The 27583-nt window shown below is 34.5% G+C and overlaps 1 protein-coding gene across 1 annotated transcript; it reads right to left on the reverse strand.

The window, feature by feature from the left end:
- Nucleotides 1-253: 253 nt before the first annotated feature.
- Nucleotides 254-18833, reverse strand: LOC114334917 (uncharacterized). Its single transcript, XM_050652403.1, has 3 exons — nt 18678-18833; nt 4168-4326; nt 254-512 (listed from the first exon to the last, which is right to left on the reverse strand). Exons 1-3 carry the CDS (start codon nt 18822-18824, stop codon nt 303-305), a joined length of 516 nt encoding a protein of 171 aa, XP_050508360.1. The 5' UTR covers nt 18825-18833; the 3' UTR covers nt 254-302.
- Nucleotides 18834-27583: the final 8750 nt, after the last annotated feature.

Genomic DNA, 27583 nt, shown 5'->3' on the forward strand with positions numbered 1-27583 from the left:
ACGTACACGAAAGGGCAGAATGTACCTTAGATTTTCCTATGGGAATTTACATGGGAAAAAGGCACAAATTGAGCCAGAACTCTCATAGCATATTTAATTGGACATGCGTAAAAAACAGTTTCAAAACCTATTGAAACGCTGGTTTAAGTGTAACTTTATAAGGTAGTTTTGAACGGTAGCCAACGTTTGACCGAAGATTGCACGATAAAAAACTAACTTCAGGTATAATGCTTTATTGAAAAGATGTCTCCCATATCCTTAGCTTTTAACTGATCAATCAAAACTCACAAATATTAATATATTCATTGAAATATGTTATACTTTGAAGTATTGTTCATATTTTGAATATCCTTGAAATACAAACTGGCTTTCCCGTACAAAGCAATTCTGGCCAGAACCCGTCCATCCTTCAATTTTGATTCCATAGTAACTTTGTACGAACCTTGAGGTACGCTTTTAGGAAAGTATTTGATGCTTGCTGCTGGCCAACAGTTTGTTAGTTGCCAAAGGCCCTGAAAAATAATAAAATTGTCATAATAAATAGGTTTATCTAGATCACTATTTAGGGCCAATTTCTCATATCGAGTTTATCTCCAGTTTAACCTGAGTTTTTAGTGAACGTCAGTTTAAAGTCAAAATCGTCTTTCTCAATTCAAGTTCAACCGATGGCAGTTTAAACTTGAACGATGATTGAACGCTGGAATTCGGCCGTTCAAAGATTTCAGAACCCAGTTCAGATTATTTCATGGATTACGCATAAGTTGTATTAACACGAAACGCTGTCATAATATAAACAAGAATAAAAAACCGCTAAACGCCCTAAGAATGAGTCGCGCATACAATATTCCACCTACAAAAGATCTGATATGAATATTACGTGGCGCGAAAATGTATTTTCATTTCATTTCATAATATTTGCTAAATTTGAAGTAAACGCGCCACAAAAGAGTAACTTTGATACAGTTTGAATTTTGAAACTCTTTTGTGGCAGGTTTACTTCAAATTTAGCAAATATTATGAAAAAATCTTTTAAAATAAAACTAGAATTTTGTTTTGCATCAAAATGAAAATACATTTTCGAGCCACGTAATATTCATATCAGATCTTTTGTAGCTGGAATATTGTGTGCGCCACTCATTTTTACGGCGTTTAGCGGATTTTTATTCTTGTATCAGGAGTTTTTCAAAATTATTTATCAATTAAATGTATGAAGTTGAATGCAATGTTTCTCGATTACACGTTAAGCTTTATAAATGGTTGCAGTTGTCGCATTATCTCCCAAATGATCTAGTGTCCATAGAATGTACACTAGATTTTTTTTCTCTTCGAAATAGATTGAAAAAAAAATTGGGATGACCGGTAAATGAACTCAGATTGCCCGTTGCTAGATCAAATTTAGCGTCGTAACCACTACAACTACATAAACCATTTAGGGAATAATCGTTAAATGGATTACACTTTTGTAGCTTAATAACTTCTAAACGGCTTAACCGATTTTGATCACTAAACATGAGTTTGAAACATATTGACCAATAGTATCTGATGCATCTAAGGTCAAGTATGATAACTGAAGCTATTACAGGAATTATTGAGCTTGATAAACCGTTTTTCCCATAAGAAATAGACTTGATCATATTTATGAAGCCTATAACTTAAAAAATTCGAATTTTCCCGGATATGAGGTATACACCGTTAGATTCGTCTAGAGTCCTTTTACAAACGCTCAGTTATTGGCGCAATTCGTAGGTTGAAATTTTGAGTAATTGTCGAGAAACCAAAATTTTCAAAGTTTAGTTTTTCAGTTATTCGGATATACTGAGTCGTCTGTATGTCTGATCCTGACGGCTTAGTTGAAACTTAACTCAACACTATTAATTTGGTGTATTTGCTGTTCTCCTGTCTATGCCGTTTTGTACTTACCAAGTCCTATAGTTGGCTTATGGTTGGTCGAAAGTCACAAACTACACCGGTTCTGAATCAGTCCTGACCCCCTCTTCAAACATGGAAAAAAATTCAGATCGGTTTAACTTTTCCACACACATGCATACATACATACATACAGTCGGAAAAATGAAAGAATACCCATGAACGAACATATAAAACACGCTGTATTTTCCTGTCACCGTGTCACAAAGAAAATTGTCCAGTGCAAACTCTTGTTCTCATGATCATTTTTCAGTGCGTCACAGTTTTTCGATTTCTCTATAATGCATTAAGTTAGATGAGACGGAAAAAGCGGTAGCTCCGTGATTAAACACAAAAATAATGCAGCATTACAATGGTTATATACATAAGATGTCTATTATTCCTAACCTACGTTTGATTCGTTGATATTTAGAATGCGCGTTTTTTCTAGCCCATCAAATATTCGTATTACGAACATTTGACAAAAACTTCGTCCATTTTGGCCATTTTTTAGAAGTGTCAAAGAGTCAAGTGACGGTTATTATTCAGGTCGGTATTTTGTGTACCTGTCATTTTTAAATTCGAATTCCACTTCCCTTGTGTTTCACAACGTTTTTGTGCATTATTTTATGTTTTGGTTTAGAATTTAGTTCGTTAAAAGTTAGTCATTGGCGTGAGGAGACTAGAGACAATCGAGATGTACCGCAGAGTGCTAAAAATCTCATGAGTAGATAGAATAGCCAACGTGGAGGTAATGAGACTTACGCATAGGGAACGAGAAGAACTAACAAATAAGAAGAAAACTGAGATATATGGGACATGTGATGAGAGATGTATATCTAATACTCCAGGTCATTATGCAAAAAAAGATCCATAGTAAGGAGACGTAACTCATGGCTGAAGAACCTTAGGAACTGGTTTGGATGTAATAACAATGAATTATTTAGAGCCGCGGTTTCAGAAATAAAGATCTCTCTAATGATTGCCAACTTTTGAAGCGGAGACAGCACCTAGAGAAGAAGATAATAACACAGTTTATGGATAGTTTTGTGTCATTTCTTAATGTTTCAATATTTATAAATTTAATTAACAATATTGTTTACTTTTTAATTTTATTCCCCTTTATAAAAAATACCTACATGTTAACATATTGTGTAAAAATCAAATCTACTAAATTACTAATTAGTTTAATTCCACAAGCTTTTCACCTATGGCGAAGTACGATTCTGGCATCTGTCAGATTCGTCAATAATTACATGAAATAAGTCTCGACACACCCAATACAGTATGTGACGTCATAATTAATGACGCACTGAAAAATGATCATGAGAACAAGAATAGCACTTATTTCAATAGAGTCCTCACTAGCTGCTACTTTAGACTACACCAATCTGATTGACGAGTTTACCAAAATTAAAATCAAAAGGATAAAATTGTAATTTTCATAAATGTTATTTAATATTAATACATATCATTTCATTTAATTTAATGTATATTTTGTTTTTAAAATAAAAGTTTTCGTTCATTTTATGTAATTTCATTTAATAAAAATAAATACTAGTATTAAGTTTCAATAATATTTAGGGGGCGGCATTTCGAAGACTTGCATCATATTGAAAAGATGTACCGTACGGCTCTGGTACCTGGGCACGATAATATCGAACGAGGAAAGCTAGACTTAGAAATTGCAAATATGATAAAGAAAGTAACGAGAATATATTATGCAATAAATAATACGACAGTGGGAAAGAGGGAAATCAATACCAGGAAACGACAATACAAGTATATAACATGATCACAGTACCAGCTCTTCTATATGCAAGCCAGACATTGGTTACAAATAAAAGACATGAAAGTGCCATAAGTGTAGCAGACATGAAGCAGCTGAGAAAAAATAGCTAAAAAACAGAAACAAAGGAATGAAAACATCAGGAACGTGCTAAGATAGGAACCAAGAGAGAAACAAATTGAAAAAGAAAACTGAATTGATTTGGCCATACAACGAGAATGAACGAGAACAGATTAGTAACAGATGCCAAAAGACAGGGGAAAAGAAGAAGGGGCAGACCTAGAAAGGGGTGGATGGAACAAATCCAGGAAATCGGGACCAAGAGAGGGAAAACAGTGCAAGAGATGAAGGAAATGGCAGGAGAGCGGAAGGCGTGGAAGAAATGGGTAAAAGATGGATAGGTGATAACGACGCTCTTATTGGGCGTAAGGACAACGAGAAGAAGAAGTATATGAAACTGGTACTTTACTTACCTTCTTAATATTACATAAATCGACATCTCCGCATTTGGTCATAATTTCCCTAATGCCGTACAAATCGTCTTTCCACATAGTACATACATTCGGAGCTTTTAATTCTACTCCAAAAAACTTAAATGTATTGCTCAAAAAAACAAAAATTTTGGTGGAAGCCTAAAACATTTTTGAAATTAAATATTCTATCCTTATCTGTATTCTAATCTTTTAAAAATATAATTTGTACCATCTAAATAAAATAAATACAAGAATAAAAAACCGCTAAACGCTGTAAAAATGAGTGGCGCATACAACAGTCCAGCTATACAAAAGAATTGATAGGATTTATACCTGGCGCGAAAATGTATTTTCATTTTGATGGAAAATAAAATTCTAGTTTTATTTTGAAAGATTTTTTCCATAATATTTGCTAAATTTGAAGTAAAACGCGCCACAAAAGAGTAACTTTGATACAGTTTGCATTTTCAGGCTCTTTGTGACGCGATTTACTTCAAATTTAGCAAATATTATGGAAAAAATCTTTCAAAATAAAACTAGAATTTTATTTTCCATCAAAATGAAAATACATTTTCGCGCCACGTATAACTCATATCAGTTCTTTTGTAGCTGGAATGTTGTATGCGCCACTCATTTTTACAGCGTTTAGCAGTTTTTTATTCTTGTATCAGGAGTTTTTCAAGTTTTTTATAAATTAAATGTATGAAGTTGAATGTAATATTTCTCAATTACACTTTAAGCGTTATAAATGGTCGCCTTTGTCGCTTTCTCTCCCAAATGATCTAGTAGTTATGACACCAGACTTGTGATAAGACAATCCGAGTTCATATCCCAGCCATCTTCATAACCATTTCAGCGATAATGTTTAAATGGATTATACTTTTAGAGCTCGATTATTTCCGAACGGCTTAACCGATTTTGATCATTTAACATGAGTTTAAAACGTATTGACAAGTAGTATCTGATGCAGGGGTGTAGCGGTGGATCGCCTCCACGTGGTGCACCCTGGGTAACGCCAAATGATCCATCCTCCCAATCCTAAGGTGTAACACCATCGTGCCGACGGGATGCATGGTACAGGGAGTAAAGTGTATCTAAAGCGATGCCCTAGAGAGATGGCGAACTCTGGGGGATTATAGCCTTAGCACGGTAAGGGCGCACTGCCGTGCCTGACAGCAATTCGTCCCAACTCGTGGGAACAAATATGGAGAACGAGATTGAAAAAACAAACACAAAAACGGGAACGGACACAGAGGCGACTTCAGTCGTGGATTCTGTATCTGTCCCAAATACTGAGCCAGAAGTTGTTCCAAGCGGAACAGACTCTGCACAAAGTAGCAAAAAACGCCTTTCTGGAGCTCAAAAAAGAAAGATGACGAAAAAGGCAAAAATGGCTGCTGGAACATGGACCACAGCAAATCCCCATAAAAACAAAACGGGAGTACTGGTAAAACCCGAGGGTAAAAAGAGACCGCGGGAGAATACCATTACCCCCCTCAACAAAGGGTTGCTAAGAGACCAAGGAGCTCTCATGAGCAGACTAGGTCATACAGCAATGTCACAAAAGTATTCAGGATAGCGGTGGCACACAGGCACCATCCGGATACTCAACTAGATCAGGCTCACGCAGACCTGATCATCAACAAACTAAAGCTAGCAGTGGATGAGGCTCCTGTTGGAAGTCAAAATCAACTGCTACAGTTCCATAAAACATCGTTTAGCGCAGGTACTCTGTGGGTAAACTGTGCTAACGAACATACCAAAAAATGGACTACTGAGGTGGTAAGGACTATGGAGGGCCTGTGGGAAGGAGTCGACTTAAATGTGGTCGATCCCAGCCACATGCCAAAACGCCCTATGGTCCTCGCCCGCATCCCCGAGAAAGAGGCTGAAGAATCAACAGTCAGAACCCGTTTAGAGAGGCAAAATAAAGACCTTAAGACGGAAGACTGGTTGTTGAAAAATCGGAAGGTCGGAGAGGACATGCAAATCCTCGTATACACGTTCGACGAGGTCTCCTATAAAACATTGAAGGCTGCAAATTTCAAGGCGTATTACAGACTTGAAAAGATATCCTTCAAAACCATCAGAGGCATTGATGGCTCCAATCAGAATCCTGCAAGCGAATCTCCAGCATAGTAAGTCAGCTTCGGCAGAACTTACTGTCGCCATGAGAAGGTTTGATGTAGCCTTGATACAAGAACCCTGGGTTTACAAGCGCAAAATAAGAGGTCTATCGGGTATTGGTGGAGAGCTTATATATAGCCGGTCTGCCGATGTCCCGCGAACTTGCATAATAGTCAAACGAAACATCAAAACACTGCCGTTGATAAATCACTGTTCCAGGGATTTAACCACGGTAAAGATGAAGATCATAGATGGAGGAGGGGTGAAGCAGATAGTTTTAGGATCAGCATACCTCCCATATGATGATCCCGAACAACCACCATCAAGGGAATTGGAGCAGCTAGTGAGAGATTGCAGGAAAAATGGATTGCAATTGATCATTGGCTGTGATGCGAATGCGCACCATCTGACTTGGGGCAGTACAAACACCAATGCAAGAGGTGAGTCAGTACTACAGTTTATAATGCAACATAATTTAGACATATTAAACGTAGGAAACAAACCAACCTTCGTGACTTCACGACGGAAGGAGGTGATTGATATAACAGTTGCCACGACTAACGTGGCTAGAACTGTGAAAAACTGGCATGTGTCAGATGAGGTGTCCTTTTCAGACCATCGACACATTTGTTTTGAAATGACAGGCAATGAGCTTATCAAGGAAACTTATCGTAATCCTCGTAAAACAAACTGGGAAGCATCTCAAGCAGACATAGAATATAGCTTAGGCAGGATTAACGGGAAGATAAGGCATACATTGGACCTAGACATGGCTGCCGAACAATTTCAAGAGATTGTCACGTCAGCGTTCGAAGACAACTGTCCGGAGATAGTCAGGAATTCCAACAGGAAAGTTCCCTGGTGGAATCATAATCTTGCAAATCAAAGGACAGAGGTTAGACGAAAATTTAATTTCGCCAAAAGGTCAGGCGAGTGGGGCGATTATCGCAAAGCTCTGACTGACTACAATAAGGAACTGAGAAGGGCAAAAAGAGAATCGTGGAGAAGGCATTGTGAAGAGATAGAAGGGACTTCAGAAATGGCAAGGCTCCATAAAGTTCTCTCAAAGGACCCTCAGATAAGTATTCCCTCGCTCCAAAAAGAGTCAGGTGAATACACTCAGAATGGTGAAGACACCCTGAAAGAGCTTTTCAGGGTGCACTTTCCTGAGTCTGAGACAAAACTGATACCACTAGACACATGGCAAACCGGACTGGATATCATGAATTATGGTTCTAGGGAAAACTGGCATGTGGCAAAAGAAGTTATAAACCAGGACAAAATCAAATGGGCAATAAACTCATTCGAGCCATATAAATCACCGGGTCCGGACGGGATTTATCCAATACTTCTACAGAAGGGAAACGACCTTCTTTTCAAAAAATTGTGTAAGATACTGCAGGCTAGTTTAGGGCTGGGGTACATACCAAAAGCATGGAGGCTGATAAGGGTGGCTTTTATACCCAAACCTGGCAAAATCGGACAGGAAAGGGCCAAGTCTCTGCGGCCATTAAGTCTGATGTCATTCGTACTGAAGACCTTAGAAAAACTGCTCGATAGGCATATCAGGGATGGTGTATTGGTTGAAAGTCCGATACATCGGGGACAATATGCATATCGAGCGGGAGTCTCCACAGAAACGGCACTGCACCATCTTGTACAGAGAGTGGAGTACGTTCTAGAAAACCAAGAGGTGATGTTGGGTGCATTTCTCGATATTGAGGGAGCATTTGACAACACCTCTTACGAAGCGATCACAAGGGCGATCCGTCTAAAAGGAATAGACGAAACAAGCTGTAGATGGATAGACTGCATGCTGAGAAGCCGTGTGATATATGCTACGTTGCTAGGGGATAGAGTGTCAGCTCAGGTAGCCAGAGGCTGCCCACAGGGGGGAGTCTTGTCTCCTCTATTGTGGAATCTGGTCATGGATGGCCTGATAGCTAGACTCGACAACGATAGGCATCACGTCCTGGGCTATGCGGATGACCTAGTCATCTTAGCCCACGGAAAATTTAATAGTACAGTCAGAGATCGAATGCAACAGGCTCTGACAGTAGTTACAGAATGGACTTCAAATGTAGGGCTTAACATCAGTCCTCTAAAGTCCAAAATCATGAAATTTACTAAAAGAAGGAATTCAGAGGAATTGGGTCCTCTAAGTCTAAATGGTATACATTTAAATCTGGTGAGTGAAGTAAAGTATCTCGGGATAATATTAGACTCAAGACTTACTTGGAATCAGCAGATAGAAAGAATAACGAAGAGAGCGGTATCTACGTTAATGGTAGCCAGACGTACTCATGGAAAAATGTGGGGTTTGAGACCAGACATGGTATATTGGACTTATAACATGGTAGTAAAACCCACAATTACATATGCATCAGTGGTATGGTGGCCAAAAGTGCAGCAAAAAAGTGCCATCATCAAATTAAGCAAGGTGCAAAGACTTGCTTGTCTCGGGATCACGGGGGCTATGAGGGGCACACCTACGGCAGCTATGGAGGCACTACTGGATCTCCCTCCTTTACATATAACAATATGGGTGAGGCGAGAATGGGCTATTATAGACTGCGAGAAAACCTGAGCAACGTACCAGTTAAATCAGGACATAGTAAAATAACGAATGAAATTAATGATGCCGAGTGGATGATGATTTCTGACCATATGACATCAAGATATATGCCTGAAGTACCTTTTCAAGTGGACATTTGCCCACGAGACGAATGGGACAGAGGAAACTCTCGACCCAGACTGCAGGGTTGCACCTGGTATACGGACGGGTCTAAAACTGCAGACGGTTCGGGCGCAGGAATATTCTATAGTGGTGGAAATTTCAACATTTCTATTCCACTGGGAGAATGTACCTCCGTATTTCAGACAGAGATTTTTGCAATCTTGCAGTGTGCAAGAGAAAACAACCTGAGGGCATTCGAACTGCAGCGGGTTAACATATGCACAGATAGCCAAGCAGCCATTGGGGCTCTTATAAGCCCTAAGGTGAACTCTAGGCTGGTGTGGGAATGTCGACAAGAACTTGATAGACTGGCACAACATAACAGTGTTATACTGGTATGGGTTCCAGGTCATCGGGGCATATACGGCAATGAAAGAGCTGATGCACTTGCCAAGAGAGCATCAGCTACAAAATACCTGGGTCCAGAGCCGGCCGTGGGAGTGCCAAAAAGCACCGTCCGCGAACGAAAAAAAGCCTGGATCCGAAGCCAACACAACTCACACTGGGAGAGTGTACCCGGTCAAACACATGGCAAGATGTATATCGGACGGACATGTGCTGGTAGAGCTGAGTTACTGCTGAAAACAAGCAGGAATCAGCTCAGAGTCATAACAGGTTTCCTCACTGGACATGCGCCAGTTAAGGGTCACCTGCATACAATGGGGCTGTTTCATGGAGACTTGAGCTGCAGACTCTGTAACAGAGAACCTGAAACAGTCAACCATATTTTGCATGACTGTGAGGCATTGGATCGGAGGCGGCAAACACTTTTCGGAGACATCGAAATGACTCCAAAATTATATGGCACCCACCCACTAGACCTGTACAAGCTGGTACAGGGTTCCAGAATTCTGGAATGGGTTTCATAAACAATGGAAGATGTACAATAAGCCAAGTGGCTGCAGTACAACCGGTTCACAACAGACGGCTTCCAGGGAAAAAAAAAAGTATCTGATGCATCCAAGGTCAAGTATGATAATTGAAGGTATTACAGGAATTACTGAACTTGAATAACCGTTTTCCTCATAAGAAATAGATTTGATCATACTTATGCAGCCTATAACTTAAAAATTCGAATTTTCCCGGATATGAGATATACAAATATACACCGTTAACTGCGTCTAGAGTGCTCCTACAAACTCTCAGTTATTGACGTAATTCGTAGGTTGACATTTTGAGTAATTGTCAAAAACCAAAATATTCAAAGTTTGGTTTTTCAGTTTTTCAGCTATAAGGAGCCTTGTGTATGTCTGATCCTAAACGATTATACACCATCTGGAAGATTAACTCAACGATATTGATTTGGATTATTTGCGATTTTCCTATCTCTCCTTGCACCTAAGATATATACGTCCAAAAAATATGCCTTTTTGTATGTGCCTAGCCCTATAGCTGGCTTATGGATAGTCGGAACTCAAAAATTACACCGGCTCTAAATCGACCCTAACACCCTCTTGAAAAAAAAAAAAAAATTCAGATCGGTGTAACTTTTCCACACACATACATATCCACAAATATTTTCCCTTTTTTAAATAAAAAATGAGTCATACTTCTGAGCTCCGTAACTTTTGAATGGTATAACCGACTTTAGAAATTAGACATGCGTTGGAAAGGTAATGATCAGTACTATCAGAAGCCGCAAAGGCTGGATTTATATTATTGATATTTTTGAGAGTTTTGGGGATGAGATCGAAAAACAGACCCTAAATGGGAAGGGCCGTAAAATCCACACCCTTGGACCAAAATGGAGAGTTGACATATGGATGGACGAGTCTTTTTCTAAACTTTAAGATAGGATTCGGTCCGATTTTCAATTCAGTCAGATTTAGAAAATCGAAAATTTCCTGTATATATAGTGTCGCATGTAGGGGTACTTATTGTGCGCCACTGAAAAGAACTGCCGTTCTCTGCAGTGAAAGATAAGTTTAAATTGTAAGAAAAATTCCATAAGCACATCATTATAAATTAAACAAAAATATTACCTAGGCTGATTTTTTTCTGAGTTTTGAAAAAAAGCAAGTCCTTTTAAAAGGACTATAGTCGAGGCATTGAAGGATTGAAGTGTCGATTTTTTTGCAGTAAGACGGATTTTAATGCGGATTGGTGCGTTGGATTCGTGAGAATGTTAGTAAATTTTGTGAACTAATGTAATGAATAAGAAATCTCAAATTGCATTTGTTCATAAGAAAAATGCATTTTAAAAGTGCATTTTGAAATAGGCAATTATTATAAATTATTTAAATAACAGGAAAACAAAATAAGAAAAAACCTGTTCGGTTTTGCTTACAGTGCAATAAATCCTACATGAAATTAGTCAAGAATGTATCAATACTGCCAACATAATTTTAAGCGCCAAATTAAAAAAAATGGAGATCCTGAACAAAATAATCTTATTTTTTTAATATATTATCCTATGAAATTAGAATTTAGTAGTTGCGATATTTATTTTCAGTGACCCCAAAGACCCCCGAGTAACAAGTTTGGGCCAATTATTTAACAAATTACCATAATAGTCCAGAGGAAGACGTTTATTACACCTACTGCAGGCACCAGTTAGTTTGTACACTCTCGCCGACCTCATATTCATTTTCAGTGACCTCAAAAAGACCCGAGTAATGAGTTTAAACCAATTATATGGTAAATTACCACAATACTCCAGAGGAAGACGTTTATTACACCCGCTGCAGGCACCAAGTAGTTTGCACACTCTCGGCGACCTCATATTCGTTTTCAGCGACCCCAAAAACCCCCCGAGTAAGAAAATTGAGTCAATTTTTCCCACTATTTACCGAGTTGCAAATTTATAATAATTGCCTATTTCAAAATGCACTTTTGAAATGCATTTTTCTTATGCACAAATGCAATTTCAGATTTCTTATTCATTACATGTGGTGTACATTAAGGTGTGAGTGTTTTGGTGACTGTCACCAAAACACTCACACCTTAATCATTATCTTAGAATAGTACATTTTGTACATATTAAACAAATTCTGATATCCTAGACGCATTGCGTAATAGGCCTTTCAAAAAAATTCTAAGTATATCACCATTACGAGATTAATGTGTTGCTGACTGCATAACTCGTATTACCTATTTATCAATTATTGACATATTCATATGTTTAATCGTCAAATATTACACAACTTTAACTATATAATTTTATATAATTTTAACACCAATATATGGATATTTGATAATGTTTTATTTTAACATCGACATAAACTTTAAATTTCATTGGCTGAAGTAACAAAATAGTTCATAACGTTGCATTGACAATCTAATCTGTCACTGACATATTTCTGAAGTTCTTTTAACTGTCAGTTCAGTTGACACTCAATTTTCAATATGTAAGGTTCATTCCTTGCAAATCATATCCACGTGGGTTAGAGTCCTGTGTTGCCTTGGGTTATATCCAGGAATATTTGCAACATCGATCATCATTATCAATAATATGTAGTATTATTTAACATCTTACAACTTTCAAAGGGTTTTCACCCATAACTTTTTGGTGGCTCACGCATGCATGCTATTGTAAGTATGGCCTGTGTCAATTCTTAACCTTAGTCAACTTTTATTACATTTTCTATTATTAATTAGGTTATACTTACTATTTTAGGGCTTAACACTGATGATGGATTACTTATTAATCCGAAAACGTTTTGTTTTGTGATGTAACCCTTATTGGGGTATTTTAAATGTACCTTTTACAAAGGATCTTGTATTTTTTGTGATTTATGGTATACAGCCAGCTATAGGAATTTTATTTTCCTCGTGGATTTTTTTTACATACTTTTTTTTAATTACATTTATGATAATAATAATAATATCGTATGGCATTTTTGCCGGGGAGATCCTTTCGGAAAGTTCCGGCGCCATTTACATCTTTAACCCTGTTTCAAGTAACTAGTGCCGATGTACACTAGCCCAGGGGGACCGACGGCTTAACGTGCTCTCCGAGGCACGGTGAGACGGCTCGTGTCATTATTGGAAATGAAAATGGTTTGTCTTTGGCAGGGCTCGAACCCACGTGGACTGGCGTATTAGGCCAGCGATTATGCCGATACTCCACGGCCGCTCTACTCCACGGCCGCTCAACAAATGTATGATAACCACATGTTTCTTTTGCTGTTCTAAGTCTGTGTTAAATTGTAAACTGTACTTAGTTTTATTTGATTGTTTCTACACCTTAACGATTCAATGGTTCATTGTCTCAAGCTTTTTTTACATTTTATACCTTTGACTGCTACATGTCTTTTTGAGGTAACACTGTTGTATTAACTTCTCTATGGATGTTTGGTTTTTCATATTATTCTTTTTAGATGAACTGATGATGCTCTCTGATTAGAGAGCGAAACGTCTTCGAATAAATAGATGAAGTAGCCACTTTCTTTGTCTTATTTCTCCACCTATTGACCGAAAAACCCACCACTCTTCGAGTGATCCTTAATTTAAAAACTTTTCGCGTTGTTGTGGCTACACTTGCACTGTTTCAATAAGTTCTAGCTTTCAGCGCAGCAGATTAATTTTGTTTTGTGAAATAGGTACTTCTATGAAAATGGAGTGGAGTAATGAGAAGATAATTGAATTTTTAGCAGTGTTTGAAACAGAACCTTGTTTATGGGATCCCTGACAAAAATCACATATAAATCGTGGTGTTCGTTTTCTGTGCATTTTTATCATCCACCATCTTCTTTTGAGTCTTGGTTTTTGCTTGATCCGTTTATAAAATAATAAATTCATAAAATAATAATTAGCACTCATAAAATATAACAGCGTAGCAGCTTCGACTTCTATCTTGAAATTATTGGATTAAAAAACGCGTTTTCTGCTGACTACGCGTTAAAATAAGTGTGGCCAGTCACGTTAACGAGCAGTTTATTTCATCATTTTTGGCGTGTCAATTAATACGATAATGGACGTTAGACGTTAACGTTACTGTGGCCCCAGCATAAGAATTTTTATTGCTATTGCTATGTATATTACCCATTGCGTTGCCTGTTAATGGCTTTTAAGAAACAGTTAATTTGGAAGTCCTTGCTTGTAAAATTATTGTATTGTATTAATGGTATAAGAAGTTTTCTTTAAGGCCAATCCAATGTCAATTTTTTAATCATTATAATTTAGAGCAACAAGTGAATAAATGTAAAACAAATTCGTCTAAGATTACCGATTATCTTTCCAGAAAAATAAGTAATTCTGTTTTATGTATACAGTAGAGCGTCGATAATCCGAACCCTAGTTATCCGGACGTTCGCTAATATGAACGCAAAAAAAATTATAAAATTAAAAAATATGATCGCGGACCGAATTTTTGGATTTAATATGACAATATGGGCAAAGTATGACCGCGGATGTTTGTTTTTTATGCAGAAATACATACAATATATTTGTTTATTACGCAGGTGTTTTCTTCCTTGTTACTAAAACGTATATACATATGTATTATGTTTATGAGCTTTGTATGTATTTTGAACATATGTTCGATAATCCGAACAATTTGATAATCCGAACTACCCCTGTACCAATTAGTTCGGATTATCGACGCTCTACTGTAATAAGAAAATATGTATATTATCTACATCTTGCATACATTTCATACGTATTAGTATGCATGCACATAATAAATATGATGTAATTTAGATTAGTCCATTGAAATGTTACATTTAGTGTGCATTTCTTAGAGGAGTCAATTTTATTTTTTAATGTGTAGGGGGGGTTCAGTAGAAGCTTAAGTTCAAGTTTTTGGGGTTAAGGCCCTTGTCCCCCGGCCGCCATCTTGGAAAAAGGGGTGCAAAGGGCTTTCGCGCTGTATCGCGTAAACTAGCTAACCTACAGAAAATTTAATTTCACATAAAATGAAGCAAATTAAATTTTCTACAATTTTATATTTATTACTTTTTATCGTAAAGTAACCAACAAAAAAGTTACCTATAAACAAAAATAAGAGAAAATTTTGTAAGAAATTTCCTTTTGGAGGTTATAACTTTTTTTACGTTCATTTCACAATAAAATAACATCATAGCGATTTTGTAAAGAATTTTTCAATAAACAATTTTCACTATAAAGTTGTTTAATTCTATTTATTATCTAGGTTTTACAGTGCTCCAAACTTGACCAGATTCTCGAATTCTCGTAGAAAAATAATGCTTTTCTATCTACAGTATGTCCCTGTAAGTTGTATCCATATGGAAAATTTTTTATTATTAATTTTACAGAAAAAAGTTATTCTTTATAAAAAGCTCTGCATGTTCCAAAACCTAAGATTTAACCATGAAATATCAATTTTTTTGAATATTATACGAGGTATGTCAAAAAGTTTGAATTTCACTCAAGAGTAAAGTAGCTTTATTTTTCACAATATTGAAAATTGCTATTATGAAAAGTTGTTTGGAATTAAAAACTATATTCTAATATGCAATTACATCCTTCTAATTGAATTTTTTTTTGAAAATTATGGATGACTAACATTATTTTCAGTTATTTCAATTCTGATAACTCTTTTATTATTAATTTTACGAAAAAAGTGATTCTTAATAAAAAGTTCTGGATAGTCTAAAACCTAAAATACAACTATCTTATATGAAGTTTTATCAATTTTATACGAGGTATGTCAAAAAGATAAATTTAGATCAAAAGTAAAGTACCTTTATAGTTCAGAATATTTCAATTAAAAGGATGTAATTACATAATGAAACATAGTTTTTAATTCTAAATAACTTTTCATAATAACAATTTTTGCTATTGTGAAAAATAAACGTATTTTACTCTTGAGCGAAATTCATATTTTTTGACATACCTCGTATAAAATTGATAAAATTAAACATAAGATGGTTGTATTTAAGGTTTTAGACCAGGCAGAACTTTTTATTAAGAATCACTTTTTTTCGTAAAATTAATAATAAAAGAGTTATCTGAATTAAAATAACTGAAAATAATGTTAGTTATCCAAAATTTTTCAAAAAAAAAAAATTTTTCAATTAGAAGGATGTAATTGCATACTAGAATATAGTTTTTAATTCCAAACAACTTTTCATAATAGCAATTTTCAATATTGTGAAAAATAATGCTATTTTACTCTTGAGTGAAATTCAAACTTTTTGACATACCTCGTATAATAATCAAAAAATTTGATATTTGATGGTTAAATTTTAGGTTTTGGACCAAGCAGAGATTTTTATGAAGAATAACTTTTTTTCGTAAAATTGATAATAAAAAAGTTTTCCATATGGATACAACTTACAGGGACATACTGTATATATTAAACGAGCGTCATTAACCGTTATGCCAACCACGAAAATCAAATATAACGTGAATGATCAATTTTGGTCTATTTTTATGTTTTAGAGGTCGCTGAATCCGAATATGAAGTTTATTTTTATCAAGAGTTGGTGGAACATGTTAAAAAAATAAATTTTATACAAAAATGCCGAAAATCAATTTTGATGATTTTTCAAATTTACCTCGTTGTATCTTTGGTCGCTGTAAATATTTCCTGTTAAAAATTTACTGTGTCATCTTTGAAGTACGTAGATAACAATGAAATTTGTCCAAAATGTTTAAACACATTAAAAAGGAGTTGTTAATTTATTAACATCTTGTCATCATATTTCGTTAGTTTCATGTTTACTTAAAAAAGTTGATTGACAAACTTTTTAGTTTATAATTTTAACCAGCACAGCAATAAAACATAGTTCATGAAGAAGTTTTTTGGAAAATTTTAAGTCAAAATATATAATAGGAAAAAAGTTATGTTACTTCATCTACAAGCGGCACACCCCAAAAAACGCTTATATCTCGAGATCCTGACCACGGTGTGGTGAATGGCTAATTTTTATCATACTTTATGATTTTGATATCAAAAATCGTTTTTTGCTCTGCTTAAAAATTTTGCATTTTGCGGTTGCGTCATTCTTCTTCTGAAGCGGCGAATTTGTCCTCAAACAACTTCTTGGGCCTTTTCTATATATGCTTAGAGTTATAAGTTTTATAGTGGGAAGAAAGGTCAAAAACAGATTTATTAATAGCATAGGAATGTTGAAATCATAATCAATTGTATGAATAAAAAATATATTATAGATAGAAAATAAGCCTAACTTTTGTTTTTATTGTATCCCTACGAGCATTCGAGAATCTGGTCAAGTTTGGAGCGCTGTAAAACCTATATAAATAAATAGCATTAAACAACTTTATAGTGGAAATTGTTCGCTGAAAAACCCTCTACAAAATTGCTATAATGTTATTTTGTTTTAAAATGAACTGAAAAAAGTTATAACATCCAAAAAGAAACTTATTAAAAAATTTTTACATATTTTTGGTTATATCTTTTTTGTTGGTCACTTGACGATTAAAAGTAATAGAAATAAAATTGTGTAAAATTTAATTTTCTACATTTTATGTTTAATTAGATTTTCCGTAGGGTTGGTAGTTTACGAGATATAGCGCGAATCCCCTTTGCACCCCATTTCTAAGATGGCGACCGGGGGACAAGGATGGCGACCCCAAAAACTTGAACTTAAGCTTCTACTGATCCCCCCTACACATTAAAGAAATAAAATTGACTCCTCTAAGAAATGCAAGGTACGGCCTAAAAAATGTAACATTTTAATGGACTAGATTTTTAATAACATAAGTAATAATTAGGTACACTACTCTATTATTAACACAAAAAGAAATAAAACTATAATATATATACGTATGTAGTAGATACATAGTATGTACTAAGTACCTTATGTACTACTTATTAATAGATACGTATATTCGGTATAGTTATTTCTGCTATTAGTCACCAGTGGTCGGTTTAGGTATAAGAATATTTTTGTTTGGCACGAAGGCTATTCCAATAAGCTGGTTCGACTGTATACATAAATGACAAGGCAAGAACAAAGGGCAGAAGACACGACCTACGTATACATATACTGAGGACCTGCCTATAGCGGTACAACCAAAAACTTTTTAATATAGAAGAACTAGACAGTATGTTTAAATACTATAGGAGGAAAACTATCTCAAACCAAATCTCTTGAAATACAACAAATCTTTTCCTATCTTATTAGACAATGTGAGAAGGAAATTGTAAATCACAAGGATGAAAATGTTGAGACTTACAAAACAAGTGAAATTGAAATACACAAGCAACAAATGGTGACCTGGCGAAATATATAAATAAAGGAATTTTCTTCTTCTTCTTTGGGTGACGTCGTCTTAGTGAAGGTTGGCGATTACTTCTGCAAGGCCTTCACTATTTTGGGCTTTTCCTCTTTTAGACTTTAAAAATCTAATCCTGTCCATTCTTTGATGTTGCGCAGCCAGGTCATTTGTCGTCTACCCGGGCCGCGTCTTCCTTCTATTTTCCCTTCTACAATAAGTTAAAGGAAGTTATACCTGTCGTGTCTAAATATGTGTTCAAGATAAGATGTTTTACGTTTCTTGACAATTTCTGTGAGGTCACGTTTTCTATTCATACGCCTTAAAACTTCTTCATTTCTCACGCGGTCGGTCCATGGAATTTTCAGTATACGACGAAATACCCACATCTCAGGAAATTTACGAAAAGAAATTTACTAAGAAATTTTACGAAAAAGTTAAAAAATATATTTAGCTGCAAATACAACTAATAGTGCTGTAGCAATTATAGTAAAAGGCTCACCTCTATATCTCTTCCATCTAAATCTTCTAGTACCCAAATTGAAGCATTAATTGCAAACTGAGTTCTGTTGTATTTAAAAAACTTAAAAGTTGCATTAGGAGCAGCTAGTTTATCATTAAAATATTCGATGTGAATATTTTCGATCATAGTTTTATAATCCACCTAAAATGTCAAAATTTTTAAAAAGTTTTTTTAAGTTTTAGAGGACTAATATTTTATAGTTCAATAATATGGGGAAGATACATACTAATAATAATAAACACACTCTTAGAACATAAAAATATCCACAAATACACACGGGAAGTTATAATCAGAGCAGAAAATCAATAATAGATTATGTAATAGTGGAAAAAGACCACAGGCCAAACATTACTGACACCAAAGTACGAAGAGGTGCAGAAATTAATAGTGATCAGTATCTGGTGGTAACAAAAATTATACACCAAATTATGAAGAAGAGGAACAGAAAATAAATAAAGAAAGAAAAGTACAATTTGAATCAATAAGATCTTACAATTTAACAGAAAGAAATGTGAGAACTAAATATGAAGAAATAATAAATCGAGAAATTGAAAAAAGGCTTTTAAAAATGGAAGATGCAGATGTGGATCAATTATGGAATAGTATAAATGAAATTAATGTTGAGGCATTCAAGGAGGCTTGCGGCGTAAGTAGAACAACTAGCAACAGGAAACAGACATCATGGTGGAATGAACAAATTAAATCAGAAACAAGGGAAAAGAAAAGAAGATAGAAAATATACCTATCAAACAAAACAACTGAAACATGTGATAAATATAAAGAACAATGAAAAATAGTAAAAAATATGATAAAATATGTAAAAGAAGAAAGTTGGAAACAATTCGGGGAAAAACTAGAAGCAGATAGTAAAAGTAACCAAAAACTGTTTTATAAGACCATGAAAACTTTAAGAAGGGCAAAAAGTATAGTTCAATTGACAATTAGAGACGAAACAGGAAATACTTTGACACAGCAAGAAGAAATAACGGAATGGTGGAAAGATATTTTCAAGAATTATTATCAACCGAAAACGAAACACCACAGTATACCATTAGGTATACTGTGGTGGAACGCAAGACACTGCAAAAACATGGGAAAAATTTACACTAGGACTGACAAAAATGAAAAACGGAAAGTCACCAGGGCTTGATAAAGTAAAGATGAAAGAATACCAGAAGAATGGAAGATCTCGTTGATACTACCCATATTTAAATCTGGAGATAGATAAAAAGGAATGCAAAAACTATAGATCCATAATGCGCTTGTACTCGGCGATGAAACTGTACCAACAAATGTTACAAGAAAAGCTGACAAAGATAATCGATACAGCATTAGCAGAATCTCAAAGTGCCTTTAGAAAAGGAAGAATAGTGCAAGATCATATCTTCACTAGTAAACAGATCTTTGAGAAAACGAAACTCGGAAGAGGAAAAGCATATTTTGCCTCATAGACTTACAAAAAGCGTTTGATCTTGTTCCTCCGCAAAAAGTATGGTAGGTCCTGGAACAAAGAGAAATAACAACAAACTAAGGAAGAATATCGAATGTCTACATAAAAATACGACGAATTGTGTTATAACTAGAAACCTCAAGTCAGAAAATTTTATAACAAAAGAAGGTCTAAGACAGGGACGAGGACTAAGTCCAATATTATTTTCGTTATTTATGGACGAAATAATTAAAAAATGTGTATTTGTTTAAAAAAATTGTTTAAACAATTTCTGCCCAAAAATTCCGCCCGGCATTCTTCTGATTTGTTTAAAGAGGACATTTTTAAATAGGAATCCACAAAGAAACCGAATCAGAAATTTTTTTCAGACGGGAACGGTTTCACCACATGGACTAAGTAGGTTTTTCCCATCCCTAGGTCTTGCGTTATCCTGTTGAAAGATCGGATTTGGAATGGTGTGTAGGTAGGGATGTAAAACCGATTGCAGTACTTTACCAATGTATCGTCGAGCTGTTAACCTTCGGAGTACGGAGATTATTTGACTTACTTAGATTACGAAGATGGGTCAAGCGTGACCCCTTCTCATTTTATTTATAAGGATGTTTTAAATAGTCAGTATTAATAAACAGTATCTTTAATTCAACAAAAAACAAACAAACATAACCATTATAATCCTAAATTATTGTATTTAAATTTTATAAGATGGTTTCCCATGGGTATACACTAGTTCGCTGCGGCGGCCAGATTTTAATACCTTACAGAAAACGGGCATAGGTAAATTCGCTCCGGCCATATATTTGAACACGTTTACCCGTAAACAGAGACGGCTGCGATTTACGTGTACCTACAAACATATTAAAAATATTTTTCGAAATCCGAAGACCGGGTTAGGACTGACCCGGCATCATAGATGTTACGTAGAGGAAAAACTGTAATTTGCATGTTTACGAATTATATACGAAAAAATAGACTGAAACAAATAAGGAGAACTTACGATCAATCGGATTTGTAAAAAAATTATTTCATAAAATATTAAGAAATAAGTGAATTTCGGGTCACGCTTGACCCAGTCTTCGTACTCCGAAGGTTAAAGTACCGTTAATAAGCACTAGAGGTGATCTGCTTCCCAGGCATAGTACCCCATACCGTAAAGTTTGGTTAGATTGCTGTATGATGCTCAACAACCAAGTCCATATTTCGTCTCTCACCTCGAAAACGACTTATCCTTATGCGCCCTTCAGAGCCACTAAAAAAACTTTGATTCATGACATAAGCAGACAACATTGTCTATTTCTTGTAAGCCGAATTTTTAGTTCTAGCTGAGATCCTCGTAATTCTTTGCTCGCGTACGACCATCTTGGAATATGACGTAGTTATAAAGTGTGTCCAGAAAACCTTCTGACAAATAAAGACATGAGATTCCTCAGATAATTTTAAGACAATATAACCCAATTCATCCAGTCCAAAAATACTTGCTAAGGGAGCTAGAGCTCGTTAAAGATGGTCTCTTGTAATTAGTATTTTTTTAAATACCTCCAGAACCCTTCTATGTACAGAACGAAAACTGGTACGCCTATTTATATTCCAAAGATCAATTAATTTCATCAATTGCAAATTTCTATTACCTGTCATAGGCGTCCGTTTTGGGTAGGGTAATGGTAATTTTATCGCATAACTTTTCTGGCTTTAATTTTTAAGACACTCAATATTACTAAATTCTGAGGTATAGTCTGTTCGCTAAACTCAGACACAACTGGCTAGTTATTTAAGTAGGTAATTTTTTTGTTTTTGTCCAATTTTGCCAAAATGTGCAAAATTCCTAACTATTTAGTAATTATTTTTTTGCCAATTTTACCAAATTGGCAAAATTACTTACTAAAATCACTAGCCAGTTGTGTCTGAGTTTAGCGAACTGACTATATCATAGTACTAAAAGATACTCTTTTTTTAAGTTGGTAGGACCGTTTTCTAGAAAAATGGATTTCAAAATTTTTCGTTTTTTGAATTTAAAAAAAGTTTTCAATTAAAAAACTATTTTTTCTACGACTGTTTAATAACATGCTCATTATTCATTATATTTGAATAAATATCAACATCCATTACTTTACCCGTGAATAAAAGTTCATTACTCACGGGCTGAAGTTGCTCATGGGTCATTACTCACGGACTGAAGTTGGTTTCAAGTTGTGAATGCTACTTTTAATACATGAAATTACTTAAACTTGTTTATTTTATACAATAGTTATTGTAGTTTATATCAATAATTAACTTAGTAAAAAAAATAAAATTTTTAAAGGATTTTTAACTGTAACAATAGGTTAGTATATTTTTTACTTTTATATCTTTTTAATTTTGAATTTTGACGTTCCATAATTTTCAATGACAGTGACATTAGCGTATTTACTGTGTTTATTGGAATTTATTTATAACTTATATTGTGTTTTGTGTTTATTTTATAAAATTATATTGTGTTAAATATATTATAACATATTATATATAGTTTTAACATTATGCTTTAAAATAATTTTAAAGGAACAAACAATAATTAATGAAAACGTAAAAATGACATTGACAATCATTGGATTAAGTCAATAATTTCAAACACGCCATGTCTTGTTGCGTGTTTAAGGGTGGCTTCAAAAGAAATATGGATAATGCCTCCTTGATGAAGAAAGGTACATCAGACGTTTTTTCAATAACAAATTTCAACCAAACAGCAAAGTAGAAGAAATCAAATAAAAGATCTATATCAAACTTCCATATACTGGTTACCACAGCTGACAAATCCGATGCAACATCCGTAGAACAATTAAAAAAGCATTTCCCTCTATAGAATTAAGATTTGCTTTCACGACTTTGGAAAGAATAGGATCTCGTTTCCATGTGAAAGACATGATTCCTAGTGATCTCGCATCTAACATTATATACCAATTCAAATGTAGTAGCTGTGCAGCTACGTACGTCGGAAAGACTCGACGTCACTCCTCACTTAGGAAGACGATCAAGAACAATTCCAAATTCAGCGGTATTCCAACATATGACTGATTCTGACCACCCTATTAGTCGTAAGGACTTCTGAATCATTGGTCATGCAAGTTCTCCAACGGAACTCAGCATCAAGGAGGCGTTATCCATATTTCTTTTGAAGCCACCCTTAAACACGCAACAAGACATGGCGTGTTTGAAATTATTGATTTAATCCAATGATTGTCAATGTCATTTTTACGTTTTCACTAATTATTGATTGTTCCTTTAAAATTATTTTAAAGCATCCGCTCAAGAAACTTATTATTCTGACGATGATTAAAGTAATAATTGAAACGTCACCATGAATTTTAATTTAGTTATGGGTTTTATCTTTAAGTTTATTATTATATTATATTATACATAGTTAAATATAAATGTACATTCTTCTTTAGCCAATTTCTATCCAACTTTGGACATAGGTCTTCCCTAAATCTTTTCATTCCGTCTGTCCTTGGTTGCGTTTTTTCTGTTAGTTCCTGCATCTTTTACAATATCGTCCTTTCATCGCATCTGAGGTCTTCTTCTTCCTCTTTTTCCTGTCCACGATCTGCAGTTTTGTAATTCAGCATTTCATTGTTATCTTCCTGTCTCGCATTTTGTGGCCGGCAAATCTCCATTTTAACCCTGTTATATGTTCAGTTATATTTTTTACTATTGTTTTCTCTCTTATCCATTTGTTTGATTAAATGTACATTATAACTTTATATATTGAACATCCAGTATCTCGGAAACGAAACGTTTGAGGACATACGATTATAAAACAAACTGTCATTATTTTCTCATATAAAATTATCCCTTAAAGTTTGTCACACTTATTTAGAAACACTTAAGGTTAGAACACTTAAAATTTGTCGCACTTATTTAGAAACACCCTGTACTGATACCGAGCATGGCCAGTTGTCAAAATACCTAACTTTTGATTATCCAACATAAGCGAATGAATCTAAAAACATAATAAAAAGAAAACCTGAGGCTATAGTTGGCTTTTAATTTAGTATTTTATAAATGCTAGAATAGTCCACAGGGTGATGCGAACTTTCAGAAAAAACACAGTTTGATTCGTGCACCCGGTATACAATGACATTTTACCTGTCTAGTAACAATATTATTACAGCGATATTGCCAATGAATAAGGCTATAACATGGTAAGAAATCACTTAAATCGGACAACAGGTTTAGAAAATTCGAGACATCAAAAATGACGAAATCTTTAAGTGAATCGATTTTTTTGCACCTGAGTGTATATTGTTACGCTTGCATAATATACAGTGCTAGTCAAAAGTCCGTACCCCCCGTCGTATCTCTTGAACGGTTATACCTATAATAGTAAAATTTGGAGGAAGGAAATAAACAGACGTAAACCTCTTAACTAGTGATGACCGGTGACGTAATTATGACAGATGATTTTACAGCGCCACTGTGACAGATAATTTTAAATGGGACCTTATGGCAAGTAATACCTCGTTTGAAAGGTATTGAAAATACCTATTCAGTCATACTAATTTTGTTTGAGTTTAAGCTAATTTTGATGAATAAATGAAGTAAATATAAAATTGTAGTTTCGCATTTAATTAATAAAAATTCTAAATTCCGCATATGATTACTTGTCAAAAAAGTTGACGTTGACGCAAAAACTATTAGAGAATTGAAAGACGTAAACTTTTTTGACAAAAAAACCATAGGCGGACATTTGAATTTTTATCAATTAAATGCGAAATTACAATATTATATTTATTTAATTTATTCACCAAAATCAAAATCAACTAAAACCCAAAAAAATTAGTATGACTGAATAGGTACTTTGAATACCTTTCAAACGAGGTATCACTAGCCATAAGGTCCCATTTAAAATTATCGGTCACAGTGGCTCTGTAACGTCATCTGTCACTATTACGTCACCCGTCATGACTAGCTAAGAAGCTTACGTTCGTTTATTTCCTCCCTCCAAATTTCAGTCTTATAGGTATAACCGTTCAAAAGATACGAGGGGGGTACGGACTTTTGACTAGCACTGTATACTATAGAACGCTTACATACATTTTGAACATCTTTAACAACAAAATACTTGGAGCATAGAATATATTCTGGTGAATTCTCTGCTTTGGATCTTCCATAAATAATAAACAATAAATAACTTTTTATTAATTTCATGTCTTAAATAAATTATTTATTAAATACAATATCAACATTATTTTTAATAAACAACTCAAAATATTCCTGAAGCCGTGTCAAATATCTAAAATTGTCACTGTCTTGTCAGCACATTCTGTTCGACTAAGTGCGTTGTATGACAAAGATAGCGAATATTCGATTTAGAAAAGGGACAACACGGACATGGTGTTCATTTTTTTCGAATCCAGATTAAGACAATAAATATTTTTAAAAAATTTTAACGTAGAATGAAATACCAAATTATTACCGAGGGCCGAAAGTCCCTTAGAATAAAAAATAAGAGTTCCTTTTGAGTGAGATATATAAAATTAAAAGTCACACTAAATTTTCTCTTAGTTTTTAACCCCTGTAACTTATTAAAATAAACATTATACTTATTAAAATAAGTTTTCAGGGGCTTTCGGCTCTCGGTAATAACGTAATCTTTTATTCTGCGTTTAAATTTTTCAAAACTACTTATTTGTTTGTTCTAATAGCATTGGAGCCGAAAGTTTGCGCATATCCCCTTAACACCTTTTTTGAACTCGCAGATACTTTATGAACAAACACACTGTATATCTGGAAAAGGAACGTGAATGCAAATTGTAATAGCTCCACAAATAATAGAAAAAATCATCTGCGTGGTCCAAAGTGACCCAGAGAATAATGGAATGCCCACTAGTTGGGCTGACTCTCAGAAACTTGATTAAAAACGAGGACATCAGAAGAACGACAGGCATCACCAATGTCACAGAGCGAGTAGCATGGCTTAAATGGAATTGGGCGAGTCATGTTGCCAGAATGAAAGACGGAAGGTGGACCCAAAAAATTACAGTGTGGAGATCACGAGCAGTTAAAAAAAGTAGAGGTACACCACCTACACGATGGACAGACGACGCCACGTCAAAAGGATTGCTGAGAATTGGTTGCAAGACCTACAAAACTGGAAGAAATTAGGGGAGGCCTATGTTCAACTTTGGATGCAGAAACAGCTTGGAAATAGAAAGGGAATGGTTTAATTATTACCATCCTATTGTTTATATCTAACTTTGTCGTAATTTCCAGTCAACTTTGATAGGTAGTATCCTAGGAATCACTGCTCGTAATTCAACTTTCTTTTCTTTTAAAAGAAGCATCTTTCCGAGTCTTTCCAGGGGCGTTTTATACAGGTATTTACCAAGCTATTATATTATATTTGTTTATAAGCCAAAAAAATATTTATAATTTTTAAAAGCTCCTGTTGCCCCCAAATAATCTATTTTTAATTTTATAAAGTGCGTTGGATATGGGACTGTAAAAATACATTCTTTTATGTAAAAAATTGGCAGTCTTCTATGTGGTTTAGTTTTTATTGTGTAAGGTTTTAACAAATTTCAATTTTTTTTATTTAGATTGCAAAATTAGTATCCCAAATGTATTAAATCAATTTTAATGAAAGTTTTACTATACTATAACATTTTTCTAATTTATGAAGGGCCTAAGTGCAGTTTAAGTGTTTGAGAAATATTATTTACAAAAATGCTCGTTTTCCTCACTTTTTTGTATTTACTGCCAATATGTAACAAGAATAATAAATAAAAACATTTTTAGCCACTCGTATCTTATGGAAAATTTAAGTGGAGCTATTTAATTTCATTACGATTTTGCTCCAAAATTAATCGTCTTAAAGCTATAAGCAATATAAGTAGAGAAAACGACGTTTTTAATAATTTTTAATCATTTTGTTTTCAACGAAAATTTTCGTTTATAAATTCGCAAAGTCTGTGTGTTTTCAAACAACTTTAAGAACGTTTCTAAGAGTATACGGCCTCCCCTTTAATGGGAGTACCTAATGATAAATGGACTGTTTAATTTGTTATGAAATAAAAATTGTTATTATAGTCGGTTCGCTAAACTCAGACACAACTGGCTAGTGATTTTAGTAGATAATTTTTTTGCTTTCTGCCAATTTTGGCAAAATTACTAATTATTAACTATTTAGTAATTATCTTTTTTGCCAAATTGGCAAAATTACTGACTAAAATCACTAGCCAGTGGTGTCTGAGTTTATCGAACTGACTATACGAAATGTTGTTTGGAATAAAAAAATATGGTCTGATATGTGCAATTGCATCCTTCTAATGAAAAAAATATTTAAAGATTTTTCTCAAACTATGGATACAACAACATTTACATTTATAACTCTTTTATTTTTAATTTGACGAAGAAAAGTTATTCTTCATAAAAAGCTCTTTATGGTCTAAGATTTATAATGCAA

This window comes from Diabrotica virgifera, chromosome 5 (assembly GCF_917563875.1).
Source record: "Diabrotica virgifera virgifera chromosome 5, PGI_DIABVI_V3a".
Classification (NCBI taxonomy): domain Eukaryota; kingdom Metazoa; phylum Arthropoda; class Insecta; order Coleoptera; family Chrysomelidae; genus Diabrotica; species Diabrotica virgifera.